The sequence below is a fragment of the Mustela lutreola genome, chromosome 8 (genome assembly GCF_030435805.1).
Source record: "Mustela lutreola isolate mMusLut2 chromosome 8, mMusLut2.pri, whole genome shotgun sequence".
NCBI classification, from domain to species: Eukaryota; Metazoa; Chordata; class Mammalia; order Carnivora; family Mustelidae; genus Mustela; species Mustela lutreola.
Genome location: NC_081297.1, coordinates 144,565,825 through 144,585,976, shown reverse-complemented (window position 1 = coordinate 144,585,976; position 20,152 = coordinate 144,565,825). Strand labels below are relative to the sequence as shown.

The window sequence follows — 20,152 nt, the reverse complement described above, 5'->3', positions numbered from 1 at the left end:
TTCCCTCACCAGTGTAGGGTCAAAAGAGGATTTTAAAAGCACAAGAATGTCCTCAAAGATAAACAGGCAATGGAACGATGACACCATTGAAACCCGTTGGTGTGTGTGCGTGTGCGTACGCAAGTTTAATTCATTGTTCCTGCCAAAGGTTTATAGTATAACGAAAACAAAAAGTGTAAATTACAGCCCCTCCCCCAGAACCTACGCGATAATAGGGCGACCTTAGAGGACGAGATCCGCCAGCTTTAGTGGCGTCACTTCCGCTTCCTGCCGCTCGCGGCCATTTCCACTCCTCCCGCGCGACTCTCCGGCAGAGGCGCGCGCGCTCCCGCTCTGACGTCGCTGGCGCTCCAAGGGGTGACGGGACCGCGGAATCGCAGCTATGGTGAGTGCGGGTTCCTGGCGCCGGGGCTGGGAAGCGGGAGACTCTGGGTTCGGGTCACTCACTGGACTTCTAGGGCTTAAAACTTACGCTGTCTAGACAGTCCGGCCCGGGACTAGGTTAGACCTCCAACGACCGCGGAGTCCCAGCCTCCGGCCCCGAGTTAGAACTTGGCGGTCGCGGGGTCCCCAACAGCCCCGCTCGAGGTTAGAACTCGGGAAGCCTCACGGCCCCAACTGCTGTGGTCGGGGGTACTTGACAATACTCTGTGCGCGTGGCCGAAAGCGTCGGGGGAATGGAGGAGTCCTGGCCCAACGTGGGAGAGATACCAACCCACGTGGGGGAGAGTAGGAAGTGGGGTGAGAAAACTTGGCTCCTTTTTGGCGGGGGAAGGGGGAAATCGCTAAGGGTAGTGTGGAACCCAGGATTCCAATCAATCTGCTCTACACCACTTCCCCATTTGTGATGTTCAAGTTGGGGAGATCTAGGTCTCCGTGGGTCTGCGCCCGCCGCGAGTTACACGTGCCAGGGACTTACAGGAGGAGCCTTTGGCGCTTGGGGGCTGCGGGAAATGAGTCCCCGGGTTGAGAAAAGGCTTTCCTGGGGCGGTAGTCTCCCAAATCAGAGGTCCTGGTATTACCACGTGCAACTTCTCTAAGCTGTTGGTGAACTCCACGTTTTAATCAACTCCAGTAGCTTGGTAGCTAGTTTTGTTTAGTACTTGGTAAGGAAGGAACAGCTTGCAAAGAGCTTCCACTTCCATGGTGAGGTTTAATCCTTCCAACGGAGCTTGGATCCCGTGGTCATCTTCCCTCTCGTTTTCTCCCCACTCCCTATTTTGTGAAGCTAGGACTTGGCTGAGGTTAGAACCTGAAACCAACTCATCTTAATGCAACTCCATGAAAAGTTTTGATATAGAGTGGTCTCAACCTGAACTTAAGAGAAGTTCCCCTAAACTGTAAAAGGGGGATAACGATGCATGAGCATGTTTTCATGATTAAATTATATAATGCAGGGGCACTTGGGTGGCTCAGTGTTTTGAGCCTTCGACTACTGATTTCTGCTCAGGTCCTGATCGCAGGATCTTGGGATAGGCAGCGTGTCTGGCTCCATAACCAGGGTAGTGTCTGCTTGGGATTCTCTCACTGCCCCTCCTCCCTGCTCGCTCATGTGCGTGCCCTCTCTCTCTTAAATAAGAAAACTTTTTTAAAAAAATTAAATGAGATAATGCATGTTAATCAAACTAAGCTAATCCTAATGCTTAATAGGGTGTTAATGCACATGCAGTGTTAATTGTTGAATCAAAACTTTGCGGGGTATTTTTGGCTCTCTGATATACAGGGAGACCAAAGGGGTCATGTTAGGGATGAAAATCAGCTAGCAGTATGATTTTATTCCTTCACTCTATTTAAATAACCCTCAGAAAAAATTAAAAGGTGAATAAATACACACTAAGGAAATTTCAGTTGCTATGTATGAGCTGACCTTTTATTGTTGATTGTAATTAAAACGATAAGGTGAGACCTCTTTGATGGTTTTGGGGGCTCCTGAATTCTTCCCTTTTTATGCATTTAATATTTTGTTAAGAGTTGAGAATCCTAAATTCCAGAGAGGGGTTGTTGGAACTGTATTGGAAATACCTGATGGCGATGCCTGAGTAGCTCATTTGGTTAAGCAGCTGCCTTCAGCTCAGTCATGATTCCAGGGTCCTGGGATCAAGTCCTGCAACCAGCTCCTTGCTCTGGCAGGAAGCCTATTTCAACCTCTGCCTGCCACTCCCTCTGCTTGTGCTTTCTCTCTGACAGATCGATCAATCAGTCTTAAAAAAATAGGTAACAGTTTTTTGAAGTATATTTTTCGAAGTGATTTTTTAAAATAATTTATTTTTTTATAAACATATAATGTATTATTAGCCCCAGGGGTACAGGTCTGTGAATCGCCAGGTTTACACACTTCACAGTACTCCCCATAGCACATACCCTCCCCAATGTCCATAACCCCACCACCCTCTCCCTCCCCCTGGGAACCCCCAGTTTGTTTTGTGAGATCGAGTCTCTTAAAAAATATGGGGGCGCCTGGGTGGCTCATTGGGTTAAAGCCTCTGCCTTTGGCTCAGGTCATGATCCAGGGTCTTGGGAATCCATCCCTGCATTGGGCTCTCTGCTTAGCAGGGAGCCTGCTTCTTCCTCTCTCTCTTTGCCTGCCTCTCTGCCTACTTGTGATCTGTCAAATAAATGAATAAAATCTTTTTAAAAAAATAAAATATGAAACGCATCATGAATTTACATGTCATCCTTGCGCAGGGGCCATGCTAATCTCTGTATCGTTACAATTTTAGTATATGTGCTGCTGAAGCGAGCACTTTTTGGAGTTGAATTAAAGTATTGGATCCTTTAGTGTTGATGAACATTAGATTTTGATAAGTCAAAGACCTGTGTTGTAATCTCTCAGGTAGCCACTAAAAGAATACAGACTTAAAGTCCAAACCAGTAAATGAAATAGTAGTGTGAAAAAATAATAAACCCAAAGGACAGAAAGAAAGAAAAAGAAACATATCAATAGAAACAAATAGAAGGCACAAAAGAAGTATTTGAACCGAACATATCAGTACTTACGTAAATATAGAAAGAGACCAAGTGCTCCAATTAAGACACATTAAAGTAAAAGGAATAGTAAATGTTTGCCAAGTTAAAAGGTATGGTGTAGCCTCTGTAAACATCATAAAGAAATGGGGTTTAAGGGGCGCCTGGGTGGCTCAGTGGGTTAAAGCCTCTGCCTTCGGCTCAGGTCGTGATCCCGGGGTCCTGGGTTTGAGCCCTGCGTCGGGCTCTCTGCTCGGCGGGGAGCCTGCTTCCTCCTCTCTCTCTCTCTGCCTGCCTCTCTGTCTACTTGTGATCTCTGTCTGTCAAATAAATAAATAAATCTTAAAAAAAAAAAGAAAGAAAGAAATGGGGTTTAAGGTGAAAGGCAGGGATGCCTGGGTGGCTCAGTTGGTTAAACATCTGCCTTCGGCTCAGGTCAAGATTATGGGGTTCTAGGATCAGCGCCTGGGATTGGCGAGGTATCTGCTTCCCTCTCCTTCCCCTGCTGATGCTTGCTTGCTCTCTCCCTCTTCCTCTCTCTCAAGTAAATTAAAAAAAAAAATTTTTTTTTTAAAGATTTTACTTATTTATTTGATAGACAAAAATCACAAGTAGGCAGGCAGAGAGAGAGGAGGAAGCAGGCTCCCCGCTGAGCAGAGAGGCCCATGCAGGGCTTGATCCCAGGACCCTGGGATCATGACCTGAGCTGAAGGCAGAGGCTTTAACCCACTGAGCCACCCAGGTGCCCCTAAAAAATTTTTTTAAATATTTTATTTACTTATTTGACAGAGAGAGAAAGAGGGAACACAAGCAGGGGAGTGGGAGAGGGAGAAGCAGGCTTCCCTCTGAGCAGGGAGCCCGATGAGGACTGGGCCCGATGACCTGAGCCAAAGGCAGACATCTAACAGCTGAGCCACCCAGGCGCCCCAAGTAAATAAAATTCTTTACAAAAAAAAGGATGAGGGGGCGCCTGGGTGGCTCAGTTGGTTAAGCAACTGCCTTCGGCTCGGGTCACGGTCCCGGAGTCCCGGGATCGAGTCCCACATCGGGCTCCCAGCTCCATGGGGAGTCTGCTTCTCCCTCTGACCTTCTCGCCTCTCATGCTCTCTCTCACTGTCTTCTCTCAAATAAATAAATAAAATCTTTAAAAAAAAAAAAAAAAAAGGATGAGGGGCACCTGGGTGGCTCAGTGGGTTAAGCCGCTGCCTTCGGCTCAGGTCATGATCTCAGGGTCCTGGGATCGAGTCCTGCATCAGGCTCTCTGCTCGGCAGGGAGCCTGCTTCCCTCTCTCTCTCTGCCTGCCTCTCCATCTCCTTGTGATCTCTCTCTGTCAAATAAATAAATAAAATCTTTAAAAAAAAAAAAAGGATGAAATGCATCTGTGAAGATAAAGTGGCTTAAAAAATAAAGTATGGGGCGCCTGGGTGGCTCAGTGGGTTAAGCCGCTGCCTTCAGCTCAGGTCATGATCTCAGGGTCCTGGGATCGAGTCCCACATCGGGCTCTCTGCTCGGCAGGGAGCCTGCTTCCTCCTCTGTCTGTCTGCCTCTCTGCCTACTTGTGATCTCTCTCTGTCAAATAAATAAATCTTAAAAAAAAAAAGTATGAATAAAAATGACATAATTACAAGAAGAAATAGATAAAAATGCAGTTATATAGCATTTAAGTATATAAATGATAGATGGTAAAGCCAGAACATCAGTATGATAATAGAGGATTTGAACAACACCATCAATAAACTCGATCTAGTGGTCATAGTGAATCTAGTAAATAAAATTGTAATAGAAATTTGAAAACAACTCATCAAGAATGAGAATACCACACACCAGAGCATGTAGGAATTAGCTAAAATATTACCTGAAACTTAAAATGCTTAAGTTGGAGGGAAAGGAACTATAAAAGGTAGGAAAAGAATAAAAGGACAAAATACAAAACAAAAGCAGAAATTATTGAAAAAGCAAATAGATCTGATTGTTACTGGAAACACAGAATCAGAAGATTTTCTTTGAAAAGTCCCCTCTGGTGAGGTTAATCAAGAAAATAAGCACAAGAGGTATAAGTAAGTGGTAGCAAACATGAAGGAGACATAATCTGCAGATATTAAAAAGGATATTACGAACACTTTGATACATATAAATATAGAAACTGAGATGAAGTGAATAAATGCCTGAAAAAAATGAATCAAAAACCAATTTAAGTAGAAATAAAACTTAAGGAGTGCCTCCGTCCGTTAAGCATCTGCCTTCAGCTTAGGTCTTGATCCCAGGATCCTGGGATCGAGCCCCACATTGGGCTCCCTGCTCAGCATGGAAGTCTGCTTCTCTGCCACCACCCCCGCTTGTGCGCGCCCTCTCACTTCTCTCTGTCAAATAAATAAAATCTTTTATAAATAAATAAACTCTTAAAACTGAAGAGTAAAGAAACAAAATTAAAGTTTTTTTTCATGCAGAAAAATCCTATACCTGATTTTGAAAATAGCTTTATTGAGATAATTTATGTACTATAAAAAGTTCATCATCTGAAGTGTATATTGTTCAGTGGTTTTTCATATACTGACAGAGTTGTGCAACTATTGCTGTAAAATTTTAGAACATTTTTATCATTCCTGCCCACCAAGAAATCTTTAAGTCTATTAGCTAATGGATATAAAATAAAATAAGAAAGCCTATTTAAGTTGATTTTATCTCAGGAATGCAACATTGGTTTAACATTAGAAAAACTCAAAAAATTAAAGGAAGAAAGCCTTTTTAATCTGTGTCAGTTTAGCACCAAAAAAATGATAGAATTCAACACCAATTTGTTTAACAAAGAAGAAATTCTTTTTTTTTTTTTTTTTTTTTTAAGATTTTATTTATTTGACACAGAGATCACAGGCAGGCAGAGTCAGGCAGAGAGAGAGGAGGAAGCAGGCTCCCCACTGAGCAGAGAGACCAATGTGGGGCTCGATCCCAGGATTCCGGGATCATGACCTGAGCCGAAAGCAGAGGCTTTAACCCACTGAGCCACCCAGGCACCCCAACAAAGAAGAAATTCTTTAAAAAATTTTTTTTATTTAAATTCAGTTATCCAACTGATAGTACATCATTAGTTTCAGAGACATTCTTAATATAGTAGGAAATAAAGGGAATTTTTTAATTAATAAAGTGAATTTTCTTAGCCTGAAATATCTAGGAGTAAATCTAAAAGATGTTAAGCCTTCTGGGAAAATCGTAAAGCCTTATTGAAAGGTGCTGAGTTGGGGTGCCTGAGTGGCTCTAGTCGTTAAGCGTCTGCCATCCGCTCAGGTTATGATCGCAGGGTCCTGGAATCGAGCCCCGAATGGAGCTCCCTGCCCCGCGGGGAGCCTGCTTCTCCCTTTCCCACTCCTCTGCTTGTTTCCTCACTCGCTGTCAAATAAAAATCTTTTAAAAAGAGAGAGAGAGAGGAAGGGAGGAAAGGAAGGTACTGAGTATATATAAAGTGATTGACAGATTGTGCATCCTAAAAGTCTTACCGCAACTGGGATTATAGCAAATCTGCAAATCAGATTATCCCAGCAGATTTTTATGGGCCTTGAGAGGCGGATTCGAGAGTGTATGGAGAACACCGGACCAAATATAAGACCTTCCGGGATCTCCAGCCCTCAATACCACCTCATCCTGGGACCACTGCAGTGGTTTAGGGACCGGGCGTTTTGGTGCAATCTCGCTCTTGATGTCACTTCCGCTGACGTCATCCCTACATCACTTCCGGCTTCTCTGCGGGTGGGTCATTTCTGTGTCCTTGCGGTATCGGGCAGGAGACCACCGAGACGGACGCGATGGTGAGTGTTCCCACCGGGCCATCACCCACGGGGTCGCCACCTAGAACTGCGGTGCCGCGTGCCGCGGTCCAGCTCCCAGATCCAGGGTTAGGTCGGACCGCCGGGGCGAACCGCTTGTTGCGATGATAACGTGGAGCCCTCCTGAATTTTATATGCAAAATAGTTGTAAAAAGAATCCTAGGGAAAACAAATGAGAAATTCATGAAAATTGTTAAACTGGAGAGGTAGGGGTGAGGAGGAAGGAATGGTATAAGCAGCCCCCCAGTTCGTTCCGTACCTATGTTATTTTGAAGCAAAGCCAATGACGTAGCATTTTATTCATAGATATTAAATATGTGTAAAATACGTTTTAGCAACTGCAACACCATTATAATTCCCCTGAATTTAATACTTCCATACCAGTAAATATCTAATATTAGAGTCAAAGGCTTGAGCAGATTTTTTTTCTTCCCATTTGTGCCCCCCCCCCCCCCCCCCGCAAGACAACAACATAGATATTTCGTTCTTCAAGGGGGGTACTGATCACATGGCATCTTACGATGTTGGTGGCTGTTAATCAGTGTCTGGATCCATTGATTTATGTCTAAGTCAATTACCTGGTGAATATGTGTTGTAGGATGGTGGGATTTGATTGAATCCGTCCTTCTTTATTAGGTGGAATAATAATACAAGAGAATGTTGGCATCTTTTTGTTACCCTGTGATACAGTCTGTGTAGGAAAGGTGGGAATAAATGCTTTACTGTTTACCAGTTTTCAGAACACTTTTAGCTCACTAACATAGCTTTTACTTTGAAAACATAGATATTTTACAGATTTGAAAAGTAAGATCTTAGTTCTTTAAGCAAGCTGAATACAAAGGAACCCAATTTGTATCAGATTGATAACCACAGGGAAAAAATGGAATAACTTGAATATAATACTGTCTGTGTGGGTGAATATATACTCTATAATATAGATGACCCTAGTCAGATATATTCTTAGAACAAAAGGAAATTTCAACCTTGGTGAGCTTGTTGGTAGAGGTACCAACCATTTTGTTGGCACCAGCCATTTTGTATGTATTAACAGGTCAGGATTCTTAGGACAGAAGAAGATTTGAATATTGAATGGGGAATGGAGAGAGAAAAGTCTGTGCTACATTTGTATAAATTATACCTTCATTTTGATTCAGTAAATATGTATGACTCAAGTGGATACTGAGCTCAGAGAACTTATTTGTAATCCATTTGCTATAATATTACCAAGGAAAAGAGAGGCACATAAAAGAATATAAGCTTTAGTGTACATCATTAGACTGGGTAATTGCTAAAATTTTTTGAAGCTAATCATTGTCTCTCTTAACTGAAGTGTTTTGTGACTTGTCTGGAACAACTTCTGGTTCAGTTTTAACTGATGCTTTAATGATTACCCCCCTCACACCCCCAATTCACATCCCATAGACTGAGGCTGATGTGAATCCGAAGGCCTACCCCCTCGCAGACGCCCACCTTACCAAGAAACTACTGGACCTTGTTCAGCAATCATGTAACTACAAGCAGCTTCGGAAAGGAGCCAATGAAGGTAAGGCAGCTGGAGAGTGCTTGAGGTAGAGTGATAAAGACCCTGTCTCTGGCTTAGATTTCCAGTTTGGAAAGAGGGCTGGAGACTCCTGATTGGAACCAGTGGATGGACTTAAGAGCAGCATTTTGGCAGTAGATGCTAAAAGTTAATGGACTGAGAATGATTTTAGGTCCACCAGTTGGTAACATTTTGCAGCATTTACCTTGTGATAAGTAGGAGAGTCAGGATTTGGACATGGCCATTGTGACTCCAGAGTCTCTGGTCTCCTCAGTACTTCAGCATTAACAAAAACTGGGCCCTAGCACTGGGCTGCAGTGGCCAAACAATGCTGTGGGTGCTGATGTTGCTTGGTAAGTTGCATGTAGTGTGAGCTTTCCAGAAATACTGCTCTTGAGGAACCGGGATGGCAATACCCTGGATCCTTCCTTGATCGCAGAGCGTGAGAAGTGCTGTGCCGCAGAGCTTGTGTGAGAGCTGTTCTTGTCTACCAGGCAAGAGATGGTGGTGACTTAGGCAAGTGTGGTAGCCAAGGAGAGGAAAGAAGTGGTCTGTCTCAGGATGTGTGTTCACAGAACTGATGGGTTCAACGTAGGGTTTGAGAAAGGCATGGAGGATGGCTAATTGATGCTTAAATCCCTTATCACTTCCCAAGGCCACTACAGGACACACAAAATTGCTTGTGCCTAGGGATTTTTGTCCAGTTCTCTTGCACCTGTTTCTTTTTCTTGGAAATTGCTTTGTTAGAGCTTTCGTGCCCACCCCCCACACCCCCTCAGTCATTTACTGACCTCCCGTCCTCTCCTCAGCTACCAAAACCCTCAACAGAGGCATCTCTGAGTTCATCGTGATGGCTGCAGACGCGGAGCCCCTGGAAATCATCCTGCACCTTCCGCTGCTCTGTGAGGATAAGAATGTGCCCTACGTGTTCGTGCGCTCCAAGCAGGCCCTGGGGCGGGCCTGCGGGGTGTCCAGGCCTGTCATCGCCTGTTCTGTCACCATCAAAGAAGGCTCCCAGCTGAAGCAGCAGATCCAGTCCATTCAGCAGTCCATCGAAAGGCTCTTAGTCTAAACCCGTGGCCTCTGCCCCACTCCTCACTGAGTCCTCCCCCTGGGGTTGCGTATCACACCATCTGTGTCCGCATGTGGTTTCTCCAGCTCCCTTCTCGTTGTATTCTAGTACTAAATCTGGGGTTTGCATTTTTGTATTATTTTTGTTTTGTTTTATAGGTGGTTTTTCATATACGAATCCCTCACCTCACCCCTGGTCTCATTCTACTCTCTCTGCCGTCCCGTCCTCTTTTGAGAAATGAACTAATGCCGAAAACGGGCGGAAACAGAGTGGTGACACCATGCAAAGGCAGGGAAGAGCCAGGATAGAGATCTGGTTCCAACATTCAGGCGCTCACTTCCTGTTGTGTGTAGGGCTTGATGGATGTATACGCCATTCACTTTGTATCCCTTGTGCCTGGAGTACGGAATCATTCCATATGTGTTTGCCCTCGGGGAGTTATGTATCATTTGGGGAGAAAGCATGTATTCCGTGAGGTTCTTAGGTGTATGTCCAAGAGTCATTTGCCAGTATACCCCTGCTGTCTGCTTTGGTCATGTGATGTTATTCCCCTTCTTCCCCAACTCCCAGCCATGCCCCGGAGGGTGGCGGGGCAGCAGCATACCAAAGAGATGTGCTGCAGAGTTCCAGAGGCTGCCTGGGCCAGGTAGACATGAGGCAGCTGACCTCGGTCTTGAAGGAGTCCAGAGGGGCTAGAAAAAAGAGGGTCAGCTGATGCTGGAATGAAGAAGTCTGGGCAAGTCACAGAGACCTGACTGGAAGCTACAGCAGAGACGTTGGAATCAAGGAAGCATCCTCTCTGGTGAATGGAGATGTCTGCCGTGGACACTTGGCACCAGCTCTGAGAGCCCTGACTCCAGTTCCCTGCCATGACGTAGGTCAGATGTATGTATTCTTTACCACTTAAGAAGGACAGTGCTAGCGTGTCATTCTTGTGAGCATCCTAATAAAGAAATATATTCATATTCCAATTTAAAGATAAGTGTGAGTCTTGGTATGTAGTTAGCTAATGCCTGAACGAAGGACTGCTTAGCATTATCAGAATGGTCACAGCTTCATAAACTTTGTACCAAGGAGGTGTGGAAAAGCCAGCACCTCGGTTGATCTCTGGTCGCTGCATGTGTCTTGTACAGACTCTGTCACTGAGGTGCTGCTCTCAGGCTACAAAGGGTTTCTCGGCCACGGCACCGCTGACATTTTGGAGCTGGAGAACTCTTCACAATAAGGGGCTGCCCTGTCTGCTGAACTTTCAGCAGCATCTCTGGCCTTTACCTACCAGCAGTCAGGACCAGGCTCCCACCTCTAAGACAGTGCCAGATGTCCCCTAGTGGCAAAGTCCCCCTAGTTGAGAACTGTTGCAGAATGAGGGCTCCTAGTAGCCTTTGGCATATGTAAGATGGGGGGAGGGGAAGGTGATAATCGAAGCCCCTGCCACCTCACCTGCCTCCTCCCCGTTCTCTTAGGGTCAGCACTGTGAGGTCTATGTCCCTCAGCAAGAGGTTTTTTTCCCGAAGTGTAGATAACTGGATACCATAATGGCGGGATGAGTGAGGATTTTATTTAGTGTCTTCGACCAGCTTGGGCGCATCTGCAGGAAACCTGGAAATCACCCCATCCTGCGAAGGCCTGTTTGTGCCCACCAGGCTCCCATCCCTAGCAGTTAGATATTTGTGGATGGTGGAGTCCGAGATGCTTACTATCTTTTGTGGTGCCCATACATTTATAATTATACTTTAAAAGACAGAAGTAATTTGGGGGATGCAAAAAAATCAGGAAGTCTGGATCTCCACCTAGGTGGAAACCTCCATCTCCACTAGAGCCCTAAGGAGTGCGGTGGGGCAGGGACTCCTAGGACCTTCACCCCTAGTGCCCAGTTGACCCTGGAGTGTTAGCCCAGTTGCCACAGCCACAATGGAAGTCTTCGAAGGGCAGGATGTTCGTCTGCGATCCTGCGAAAAAAACTGGTTCTTTTCCCCTGCTCCGAGCGGCCTCCGCTGCCTGTCCTGTGCTTGCCACTTTGCCATGTTCTGTCTTCACTCAGTGTTTCACATTTGGTTTCTCCAACATTCCAAACCTACTTTCTTCTTGTATTTGGTGTTCCTTTACTGCACTGGTGGCTTTCTCCTCATGCCAGTCTTGATTCAAGTTATCCCTTACGGAGGGCCTGAGGTACAAACTACCTTATTTCTCTTTCCCCCAGCACTGCAACATTTGATTTTTAACTTGTCCTTAACTAGTATCAGGGTTTTGTTTTCTGATTATTACCCTCGTGAGCAAGCGGGAACTTGTGTGAGGCCCTAGCACCCGTGGTAGTGCCCTAACACAGATGCTCCAAAAGTGGAGAATGAGTAATCCCTAAAGCCAGACATGCAAGCAAGGACATCTAGTAACTTCCATCCAGCCATCTATGAAGTTGGTTGCAAAATTTTTGCATATAAACATTCTGGAGAGAATCCAGTGGCTTTCATCAGGTCCGAAAGGGTCTTCTGACCCCCAAAGAACACTGGTTAGTAACTCCTGTTTTAGCCTAAGTTTCCCGAGAGGACCCATGATTGAGGAATGTTTTTTACATTTGCAATAATGATCTTGCTAAAGGTCATTTGTAGCATGTTAAGCACTAAACAATAAATTTCCATTATTTTTAGTCCCAAACTGATGAGGAAGGAAGGGGAGCTTGTTCTAGACACTTAATATCCCTGAGTCCCTCTCAGTGTCAGCTAAGCTACATTTTGAAAAATCAGGTATGCGCCTCTGACTTAGCAGATGTATCTGTTTATGGTGGGGGTTGGACGGGTGGGTATAACTGCCTCACCTCTTCCAAAGGAAGAAAAAGAGAGTAGCCAGTCAATATTTTCCATGATATCCTATGGCAGCCAGCCTCTAAGATGGGCCCCAGTGATCCTCACCTCCTGGAATTCATTCCCCTGTGAATTGTGGGCCCTCAGGCCACACCAACTCAGAGTTGGACCACATGACCAACATGGCAGAATGATGTGACTTCCAAGGTTCCAGAAGACATTACAGCTTCTGCCTTCATGTCTTTGGATCCCTGGCTACGAGGGAAGTCATAATCGTGTTACAAAGTCCTTTAAGCAATCTGTGAAGAGGTCCAAAGGCTTCTAGTCAACAGCTAGCGCTAATTGCCAGCCATGGCAATGACCCTCTGTCTCATCTGTACTCACAGGATCTTAGTTTACAGAGGTGAGTACAAATTAAAGAGGAGAAGAGGTTGATGCCATTGGAAGAATTTACCACTTACATTTCCCAAGAGAAGGGGACATGCCATACCACACAGAGCCACAGGGGAAGCACCCAGGCAGGATTTGGTCTGGTGGTAGAAGCAAGAGCAAGGGGAAAGCTGAGGCCAGGCTTTATTTGGGTTTCTGTGGTAAAGGCAAGGCAGGGCAGAGTAAAACAGCTTAGGATTTGCCAGTCTGAACAACGCCGGTGGGCTTTGGGCTCTAAGAGTGGTTTTGAGTCGCCTAGGAGCTGGCTCTGGGATGATTTAGGGCAGGGACAATGTCGGTAAGGTGTCTGGCTTGCATGAGAGGCATGCTGGTAAATACATCATTTACTGCGTTCACAAACTAGCTAGCTTTGGGAGGGGCAGTCTCTCCCCGGGCCTAAAAGCACCCTCCCGTCCCAGATGTCAAAACAAGATACAGAAAATTTAAAAGATTAATCAGCCATCTTGTAAATGGATACTCCAGCCTCAGTCAAGCTTTCAGAGGACTGTAGGCCTGACCGACATCTTGAATGCAACCTCATGATTGACTTCAAGCCAGCCTATCTGCTCCCCAGATGCCTCACACACAGAAATGCTAAGAAACAGTAAGTATTCATTGTTTTTAAGCCAAGTTTTGGGCTGATCTGTTACACAGGAACAGACAACTAAGGTTGTGGGGGTTGGTGACTGAGAGGGTAAGGCTGTCCAGTCAACACAGCAATAAATATGACTATGTCAAAACTGCAGGGCCATGCGAACTCCAGAGGTGCTGGCAGGGCCCACAAGGGAAATGTTCCCGGCTGCTTCAGAGTGGCCAGAAGTAAATCCTACGTGGGACTGGCTTTCACAGGTGATGCAATCAGTTACAATAAGAATTATTCCATATTCAGGGACACTTTGCACTAAAACTAGAAAGGCTGGATAGTCGTCTGAGTGTAGCCGAGGTGTGTTCCCACCCCCTGCACGGAACTGAGGTTGGAATTTCTGGATGAGCGGAGGGAGAGGAAGTGGATGACTAATCTCTCCCCAGAGTTTGTGGTCCTGCCTTTTCTTCTGATATTTTAATAAGACATTAAAACAAGACACCATAAGATGTTCCCTCTGCATCTGGCCTCTAAGTATAAATGCACTTGCGCATACCTTCGCTTGCTGTAGCTTCGGCCAGAGGTATTCGTGCTCTCCAGCTGCTGCCCACCGCTGCTCCATCACCTGCCCAGCCTGCTGGCCAATCCACCAAGACGTGGTGACCCCACCCTTCCCGCGGGGACACGCATGCACGCCCATATCGCCACTGGCTCTCCACGACCCCCCCCCCCCAACCCGGGCACGTCACCACCCCCTGGTGGACTGAAGCGTGTTTGCAGCCAGAAGGGTTAGACGGCTCAGAGCTAGTACCTATTAAGCAGCGTGTTACATGTTTTCTATTTTCACCATTCCGCAGTATCATTCTTATAATAAATATGAGGAAACTGCAGCTCGAAAATGCCAGAGAAATTGCTCACGCTCACTTGTATGTACGTGAGGGAGCTAAGATGCACATTTACTAAATCTGATTTAAAGCCCCACCAAATTACGCTTTGGTTGTATTTCTTCTCTCCTGGAGGATCAACAGTAGGGATCGCAAGGTGGTCAGTTCACTCAGAGAGATCATAGCACTGCTGTGTATCACACACCTCAGACAGTTATTTTTCTAACATCACACTACCTTGAGCTCTTTCCTTCTCAACACTTTGAAAACAGAACTGAGGGAATGGAGCCTGGACTTGAGTCAGGTTCTCCAGGAGTGCATAGAAAAGCCCGGATTTCACTCTAGGGCTCCTCCTCACTAGCTAGGAAATCCAGGGTTTAAAACAAAGGCTTGGGCGCCTGGGTGGCTCAGTGGGTTAAGCCGCTGCCTTCGGCTCGGGTCATGATCTCAGGGTCCTGGGATCGAGTCCCACATCGGGCTCTCTGCTCAGCAGGGAGCCTGCTTCCCTCTCTCTCTCTGCCTGCCTCTCCATCTACTTGTGATTTCTATCAAATAAATACATAAAAAATCTTTAAAAAAAAAAAAAAAAAAACAAAGGCTCAGCAATGGTACTCATTCTTACTCTCCTACTTGTGACTGGCCTAGATTCCTATCTATCTTTGTAGTCCTAGTAACATCCTCTAGAACTTAGGGTTTCCGAGCATGCTGCATTTAAGAGCGATGGTCTGATTTCTCAACAAGAATGAGCACTGACTATATTAAATGACTTTGCATCATCTCCGCAGAGAGAAAGGCAAACAAGAACGTAACACCTGCTTTCCAAGTAAAAACAACACAAAAACCCTTATAATCCTCAGAGACCAAAGCATCTAAAACCAAAAACTCTCTTACAAGAGTAATTTGACCCCTCCTATGTCTCATGAGATGCTCACTCTGGTCCTAAAAGACACAGGACCTACGAACTCTGAATCTCAACCCTTCCAGATGCTTTCCTTCCTTCTCGCAGGCTAATTCTTCAAAAGCAGTAGAGCAGAAAGAGCAGGAAAGGGACAGGGAGGATAGAAGAGGGATGGCATGTGGGGGGCAGAGGGGACACAAAGAGAAAGACACCCTGCCCTGCTCCTTCCTAGGAACTCTCCTCATCTTACTATAGCTCCCCTGAAAAATAGAAATAACTCACTTCACGTATGTTGGTACCCAAATCCTCAGGGCAACAGAAAATGTACATATAGGGGCACCTGGCTGGCTCAATGGGTTAAAGCCTCTGCCTTCGGCTCGGGTCATGATCCCAGGGCCCTGGGATCAAGCCCCACACTGGGCTCTCTGCTAAGCAGGGAGCTGCCGCCTCCTCTCTCTCTGCCTGTCTCTCCACCTACTTGTGATCTCTGTCAAATAAATAAATAAAATCTTAAAAAAAAAAAAAGTACATCTCTTCATATACCTGAATGTCACATGAACATCTTAAAGCAGCATGAAGGGGGCTATTTACTGATGAAGCAAATGGTACCAGAATTAGAAATGTTACATACTTACTGCTTCCAGAAATCTGATCTTTAGATCTATATTAAGATGCAATGAAAGGGAAAACAGGTGGGAAGCCAGAGCACGGATGAATATTGCTGGGGCTTGTCATCCCTCAAGTATATCAACCTGCCCTTAACTGTCACACTGCCCCCTGCCTTCACTGAGATTTGCTTCCGTTATGATGATGATATGTTCCTAATGGGAGAGAACATTAAGCTAACAAGCCAAAGGCAAGTGATCTTTGGAGGTGAGGCAGACACATGCTTCTGCATCACACTGAAGAACAGTATATAGTACAAAGTTAAGGCTCTTTATTCAGACAATAAAGCAAAGCAAAGTGAGAAGGCTATGCTGTTTCCATGGCAACGGAACATCTCATAAATGTAAAGTCCTTGGCTTATAACAGGCAGACTCTTCCTGGCTCAGGAGAAACCGGTTTCAACTCGAGAACAAAACCAGGCAGCCTGGCTAGAGTGCAGAAGGAGGGGGCTGGCTGGCTGGTCAGTTCTGGAAGCGCTTAGTAAGTGCATCCAGCAGCTCCTGCTTCTTTAATCCGCCCCTCAACCCATACACCCTGCAGGCTTCCTTCAGCATGGGCACAGTGAGCTTACCCAGCGTGCCCTTGCTCACGTGGGCCTTCAGATCCTCTTCAGATAACTGCATCTTGGGCCTTTTGCTTCCAGAACCTTCATCATCTGGGGGAAAAGGTCAGGAGGGAGTGACTGTTAATGCCACCAGCAGCATCCCAGCTACACTGCACAGGGACCCTCCTATGATCTGGGCTGCAGTTATCCATTTTCCATAAGGCTGTGATGTCCACCTAGAACACCACGGAAGAGTGGTTTTTGGTTTTCTGAGGTTTTTTTTGTTTTTTTTTTTGTTTTTTTCAGATTTACTTATCTAAGAGGGAGAGAGATGCGGGAGGGAAGGGCAGAGTGAAAGGGAGAGAGTCCTAAGCAGACTGGACACTGAGCCCAACATGGGGCTCGATCCCATAAGCCCAACATCAGGACCTGAGCTGAACCCAAGATTTGGATGGTTAACCAACTGCACCACCGAGTCGCCCCTGGAGGGTGTTTTGATAAAGCAGCTTCATTTAAGCATAAAGTCCCACACCAAGAAGGGAGTTCAAAGTAGTTTAAGTGCCACAATTTACCCAAAATTGGTGTTCACTCTGAGTAAGTCATTCGCTCCTTCCTTCATTCAAAAAGCACTTACCAAGGGCTGTGTAAAGGACTTAGACATCATGCTAGGTGATCTCAAAGTGCGCAGGGCGGTGGACCAACGCGTACATCACAAAGGTGTGCACAGGTGTGAGGAGCGAGGACAGCAGTTCACACAGGCACTATACGAGTTCCTTCGGATGCAGAGAGAACACGCTCCCTGGCCACCAACCTAGGCTCTCACCACTCCACTTCCTTGTAGGGCTGCTAGGCAAGCAAGGCCCCCACTTGGCTTTACTAGACCACAAACAGCCCCCCAAATTATAGCCTAAGCCAGAACTACTGTCACATGCCGAGGAACTCACAACATGCTGCCCTGAAAACGGTGAGAGTCACAGTGAAGAGTATTTGGGGTCTAGTGGCAAGAAAAAGGATAGTCCAGCAGAAAAAATGGTTAGAGCCAATCCCTGGAAGTTCACAGAAATAAAAAGTCCAAGAAAACCACATCTCATCTGGGATGTCTGGGTGGCTCAGTCAGTTAAGTGTCCGATTCTTGATCTCAGCGCAGGTCTTGATCTCCGGGTCATGAGTTCAAGCCCCGCACTGAGCTCCACACTAGGCATGGAGTTTATTTAAAATTTAAAAAAAAAAAAAAAAAAAATTTTTTTTAATTAAAATTGAAAAAACAAAACAAAACTAGATTTCATTCCTAACTAGAGAATTGCAAATGAACACAGGATATAGTTTTCCCTCTAGTATTCTTTGTGAAAAAAAGAAATAGTGTATCAGGTCCAGTTCTGGTGAGAAATGTAGGGAAATACACACACCCTTTCTTTCTTTCTTTCTTTTTTTTTTCCACACACCCTTTCTTGAACAGGGTATAAACTGCATCACTTTTTCGGAGGCCAACTAGCAATTCCGATCAGAATTTTATTTTTATGTTTTTTTTTTTAAAGATTTTATTTATCTATTTGACAGACAGCGATCACAAGTAGGCAGAGAGGCAGGCAGAGAGAAAGGAAAGCAGGCTCCCCGCTGAGCAGAGAGCTCGATGCGGGGCTCGATTCCAGGACCCTGGGAACATGACCCGAGCCGAAGGCAGAGACTTCAACCCACTGAGCCACCCAGGTGCCCCCCAATCAGAATTTTATTTACTTAATTTTTTTTTTTTAATTTTATTTATTTGTCAGAGACAGAGGGAGAGAGAGCGAGTGAGCACAGGCAGACAGAGAGGCAGGCAGAGGCAGAGGGAAAAGCAGGCTCCCCGCCGAGCAAGGAGTCGCATGCGGGACTCGATCCCAGGACCCTGGGATCATGACCTGAGCCGAAGGCAGCTGCTTAACCAACTGAGCCACCCAGGCGTCCCCCGATCAGAATTTTAAATGGCGACACCTTGACCCAGCAATACCACCACTAGGAGTTTATCCTGGGTAAGGGGTGGGTCCACTCACACCGGAACGCAACAAGGGTTCATGTTCACTGCAGCATATCCATCAAGAAAAGCTGAATGGCATTACCCTTCAGCTGAATAAACTGTGAACATCTATCCAGTGACGTACCCACCGTATGTAGCTACATAACAAAACAGACTAGGAAACAATGTGAATAGAAATACATGTTTGTGTGAAATGCGTAGGCCTGTATGGAAATTTCCGAAGGGACATGACCCTCTGTGATAGGACCATAAAGGCAACTTTAAAAAATAACCCAGCTCCTCACCTTGCTTCCTCTTGGAAACTTTTCCTTCAGGATTGTAATCCGGTGGGTAGACAAGCTCCTTAAACTCACTCACCAGGAAGCCCAGTCTTTTGTCTATTGCTTCAATTTTAGGCACTAGAAAATACAAACACAGGAAAAGTGGCCAGGTGAGTCACAAGCCCTGGCTTTCTGTCCAGTTCCAAGCCTACGGGGACCAGAGGAGAAAGTACCTGACTGCTGGGGTCAGGGGGAGTCAGGAAGGGTCCAGGAGCCACCTGATCTGGCCATGACTACGTTCATGAAGCTTCTCTCCATGAACCTTGTAACAACCGCATTTAATGAGCACTTACTACAACCAGGCACCCTTCTACATACTTTAAACTTGTTTTTTAATTTAATCCTCTAGAGGGTAGGTACATGTGTCTCCCCATTTTATAGAGGAAAGCCAAGAGGTTGAAGGACTTGTTCAAGGCCACAGAGCTGGCAGTGGTAAAAAGAGTCACGAACAGGGCTGGATTGTGGGGTTTCAAACGAAAGTCCGCACCCGCAGTGGGCTTACAGTCTGGTCAGGGTAAGGAGGTGGTGAAAACAGAAATGCAGCAGGTGGCAATGCCATGAGGGGACCAAATGAGAAACACTGGAACACGGGAGGGGTCAGGAACGACTCTCGCAGCTGGTTCTAGAAAGCTGAGTGTTCCTCCTCAGGCAGATACTATTCCAAGCAGAAGGCATAGGGGCAAGAAGATGACATACAGCTTGAAGGCAGGTCAGGAGGGGAGGACCAGCGAGGAGGCCGGAAAGACAGTCATGGCAAAGTCATGGAAGCCTTGAATGCCTGCCCGGGGCTTTGACATTATCCTGAGAACAGTGGGGAAACTCTGAAGGAGTATGGGCAGGGTGGCGACAGGATCCCACTAGCATTTTAGAAAGATTCCCCTGGAGCTGTGTGTGGAGTATGAACCCAATGAGGGGAAGACCGAAGAGGGGGAGCAGGGCCTAAACCTTAGAAGCTGCAGAACTGACAGACACACAGATGGAACGTGAGGTGTGGGGGCAGCGGGCGGAGGTGGTGGCTGGCTGGGAGGGCAGGGGCCTCCCCAACACCGCTACAAAGGAGCAAGATCGCTCTGGCGGAAAGACAGTACTGGTGTTACCTTACCATTAGAGATGGTTTGTGGGGCTTGTGATGTCAGCTGTGTCACATCAAGGGCAAACACGAGATCGTGCCTCATCTCCTCAGGCCACGTTTGCTAAGTACTGAGGGGAGCTCCAGGCCCGACGTCACAGACAAACTGGCCAAGTCAGAAGCCCCGTGTCCCAGACTACACAAGGATCTGTGAGAACTCTGGTTCTCAGCCTGGGAACCACCTAGAACTTCGTTTTAAGGATCTGAGAGAGACAGACAGAAAGAGCACAAGCAGGGGGAGCAGCAGAGGGAAAGGGAGAAGCGAGCTTCCCACTGAGCAGGGAGCCTGACGTGGGGCTCGATCCCAGGACCCTGGGATCATGACCTGAGCCGAAGATAGTTGCTTAACCCACTAAGCTGCCCAGGCGCCCCAGCTAAGGACTTTTAAAAACACTGATAATGCTTCCCCCCTCTCTCTGCCTGCCTCTCTGCCTACTTGTACGCTCTGTCAAATAACAACAATAAAATAATAATAATAATAATAATAATAAT

At 46.2% G+C, this 20,152-nt stretch overlaps 2 protein-coding genes and 1 non-coding gene across 8 annotated transcripts in view; 1 reads left to right on the top strand and 2 right to left on the bottom strand.

Moving 5' to 3' along the window:
• The first annotated feature begins 245 nt into the window (after positions 1-245).
• SNU13 (small nuclear ribonucleoprotein 13) lies at positions 246-10,366 on the top strand. 2 transcript variants are annotated; one of them, XM_059187117.1, is made up of 3 exons: positions 246-385; positions 8,206-8,326; positions 9,133-10,366. In XM_059187117.1, exons 1-3 carry the CDS (start codon positions 383-385, stop codon positions 9,393-9,395), a joined length of 387 nt encoding a protein of 128 aa, XP_059043100.1. In that variant the 5' UTR covers positions 246-382; the 3' UTR covers positions 9,396-10,366. The 2 variants fall into 2 exon arrangements, with proteins under 2 accessions (XP_059043100.1, XP_059043101.1); XM_059187118.1 differs by lacking the exon at positions 246-385 and adding an exon at positions 6,679-6,765.
• On the bottom strand, positions 2,641-2,744 carry LOC131839978 (U6 spliceosomal RNA). Its single transcript, XR_009357100.1, has one exon. It is a non-coding gene; the product is annotated as a U6 spliceosomal RNA (small nuclear RNA).
• The window catches only part of XRCC6 (X-ray repair cross complementing 6), a 37,425-nt gene continuing 22,699 nt past the window's right edge, over positions 5,427-20,152 (bottom strand). For 3 of the 5 annotated variants that reach the window (XM_059187111.1, XM_059187114.1, XM_059187115.1), the window contains 2 exons: positions 18,496-18,609; positions 15,903-16,308 (listed from right to left, as the gene is read on the bottom strand). In XM_059187111.1, the coding sequence (XP_059043094.1) occupies positions 16,115-16,308; positions 18,496-18,609 (308 nt within the window). In that variant the 3' untranslated portion in view covers positions 15,903-16,114. Of the gene's footprint in view, positions 6,943-7,361; positions 7,475-15,902; positions 16,309-18,495; positions 18,610-20,152 lie in introns of those variants that run through there. The other 2 variants (XM_059187113.1, XM_059187112.1) reach the window with 2 other exon arrangements.

Coding starts and splice junctions, on each gene's coding strand:
- SNU13 (XM_059187117.1), top strand. Junction 8,327..9,132: donor TCGGAAAGGAGCCAATGAAG/GTAAGGCAGCTG, acceptor TCCTCTCCTCAG/CTACCAAAACCCTCAACAGA.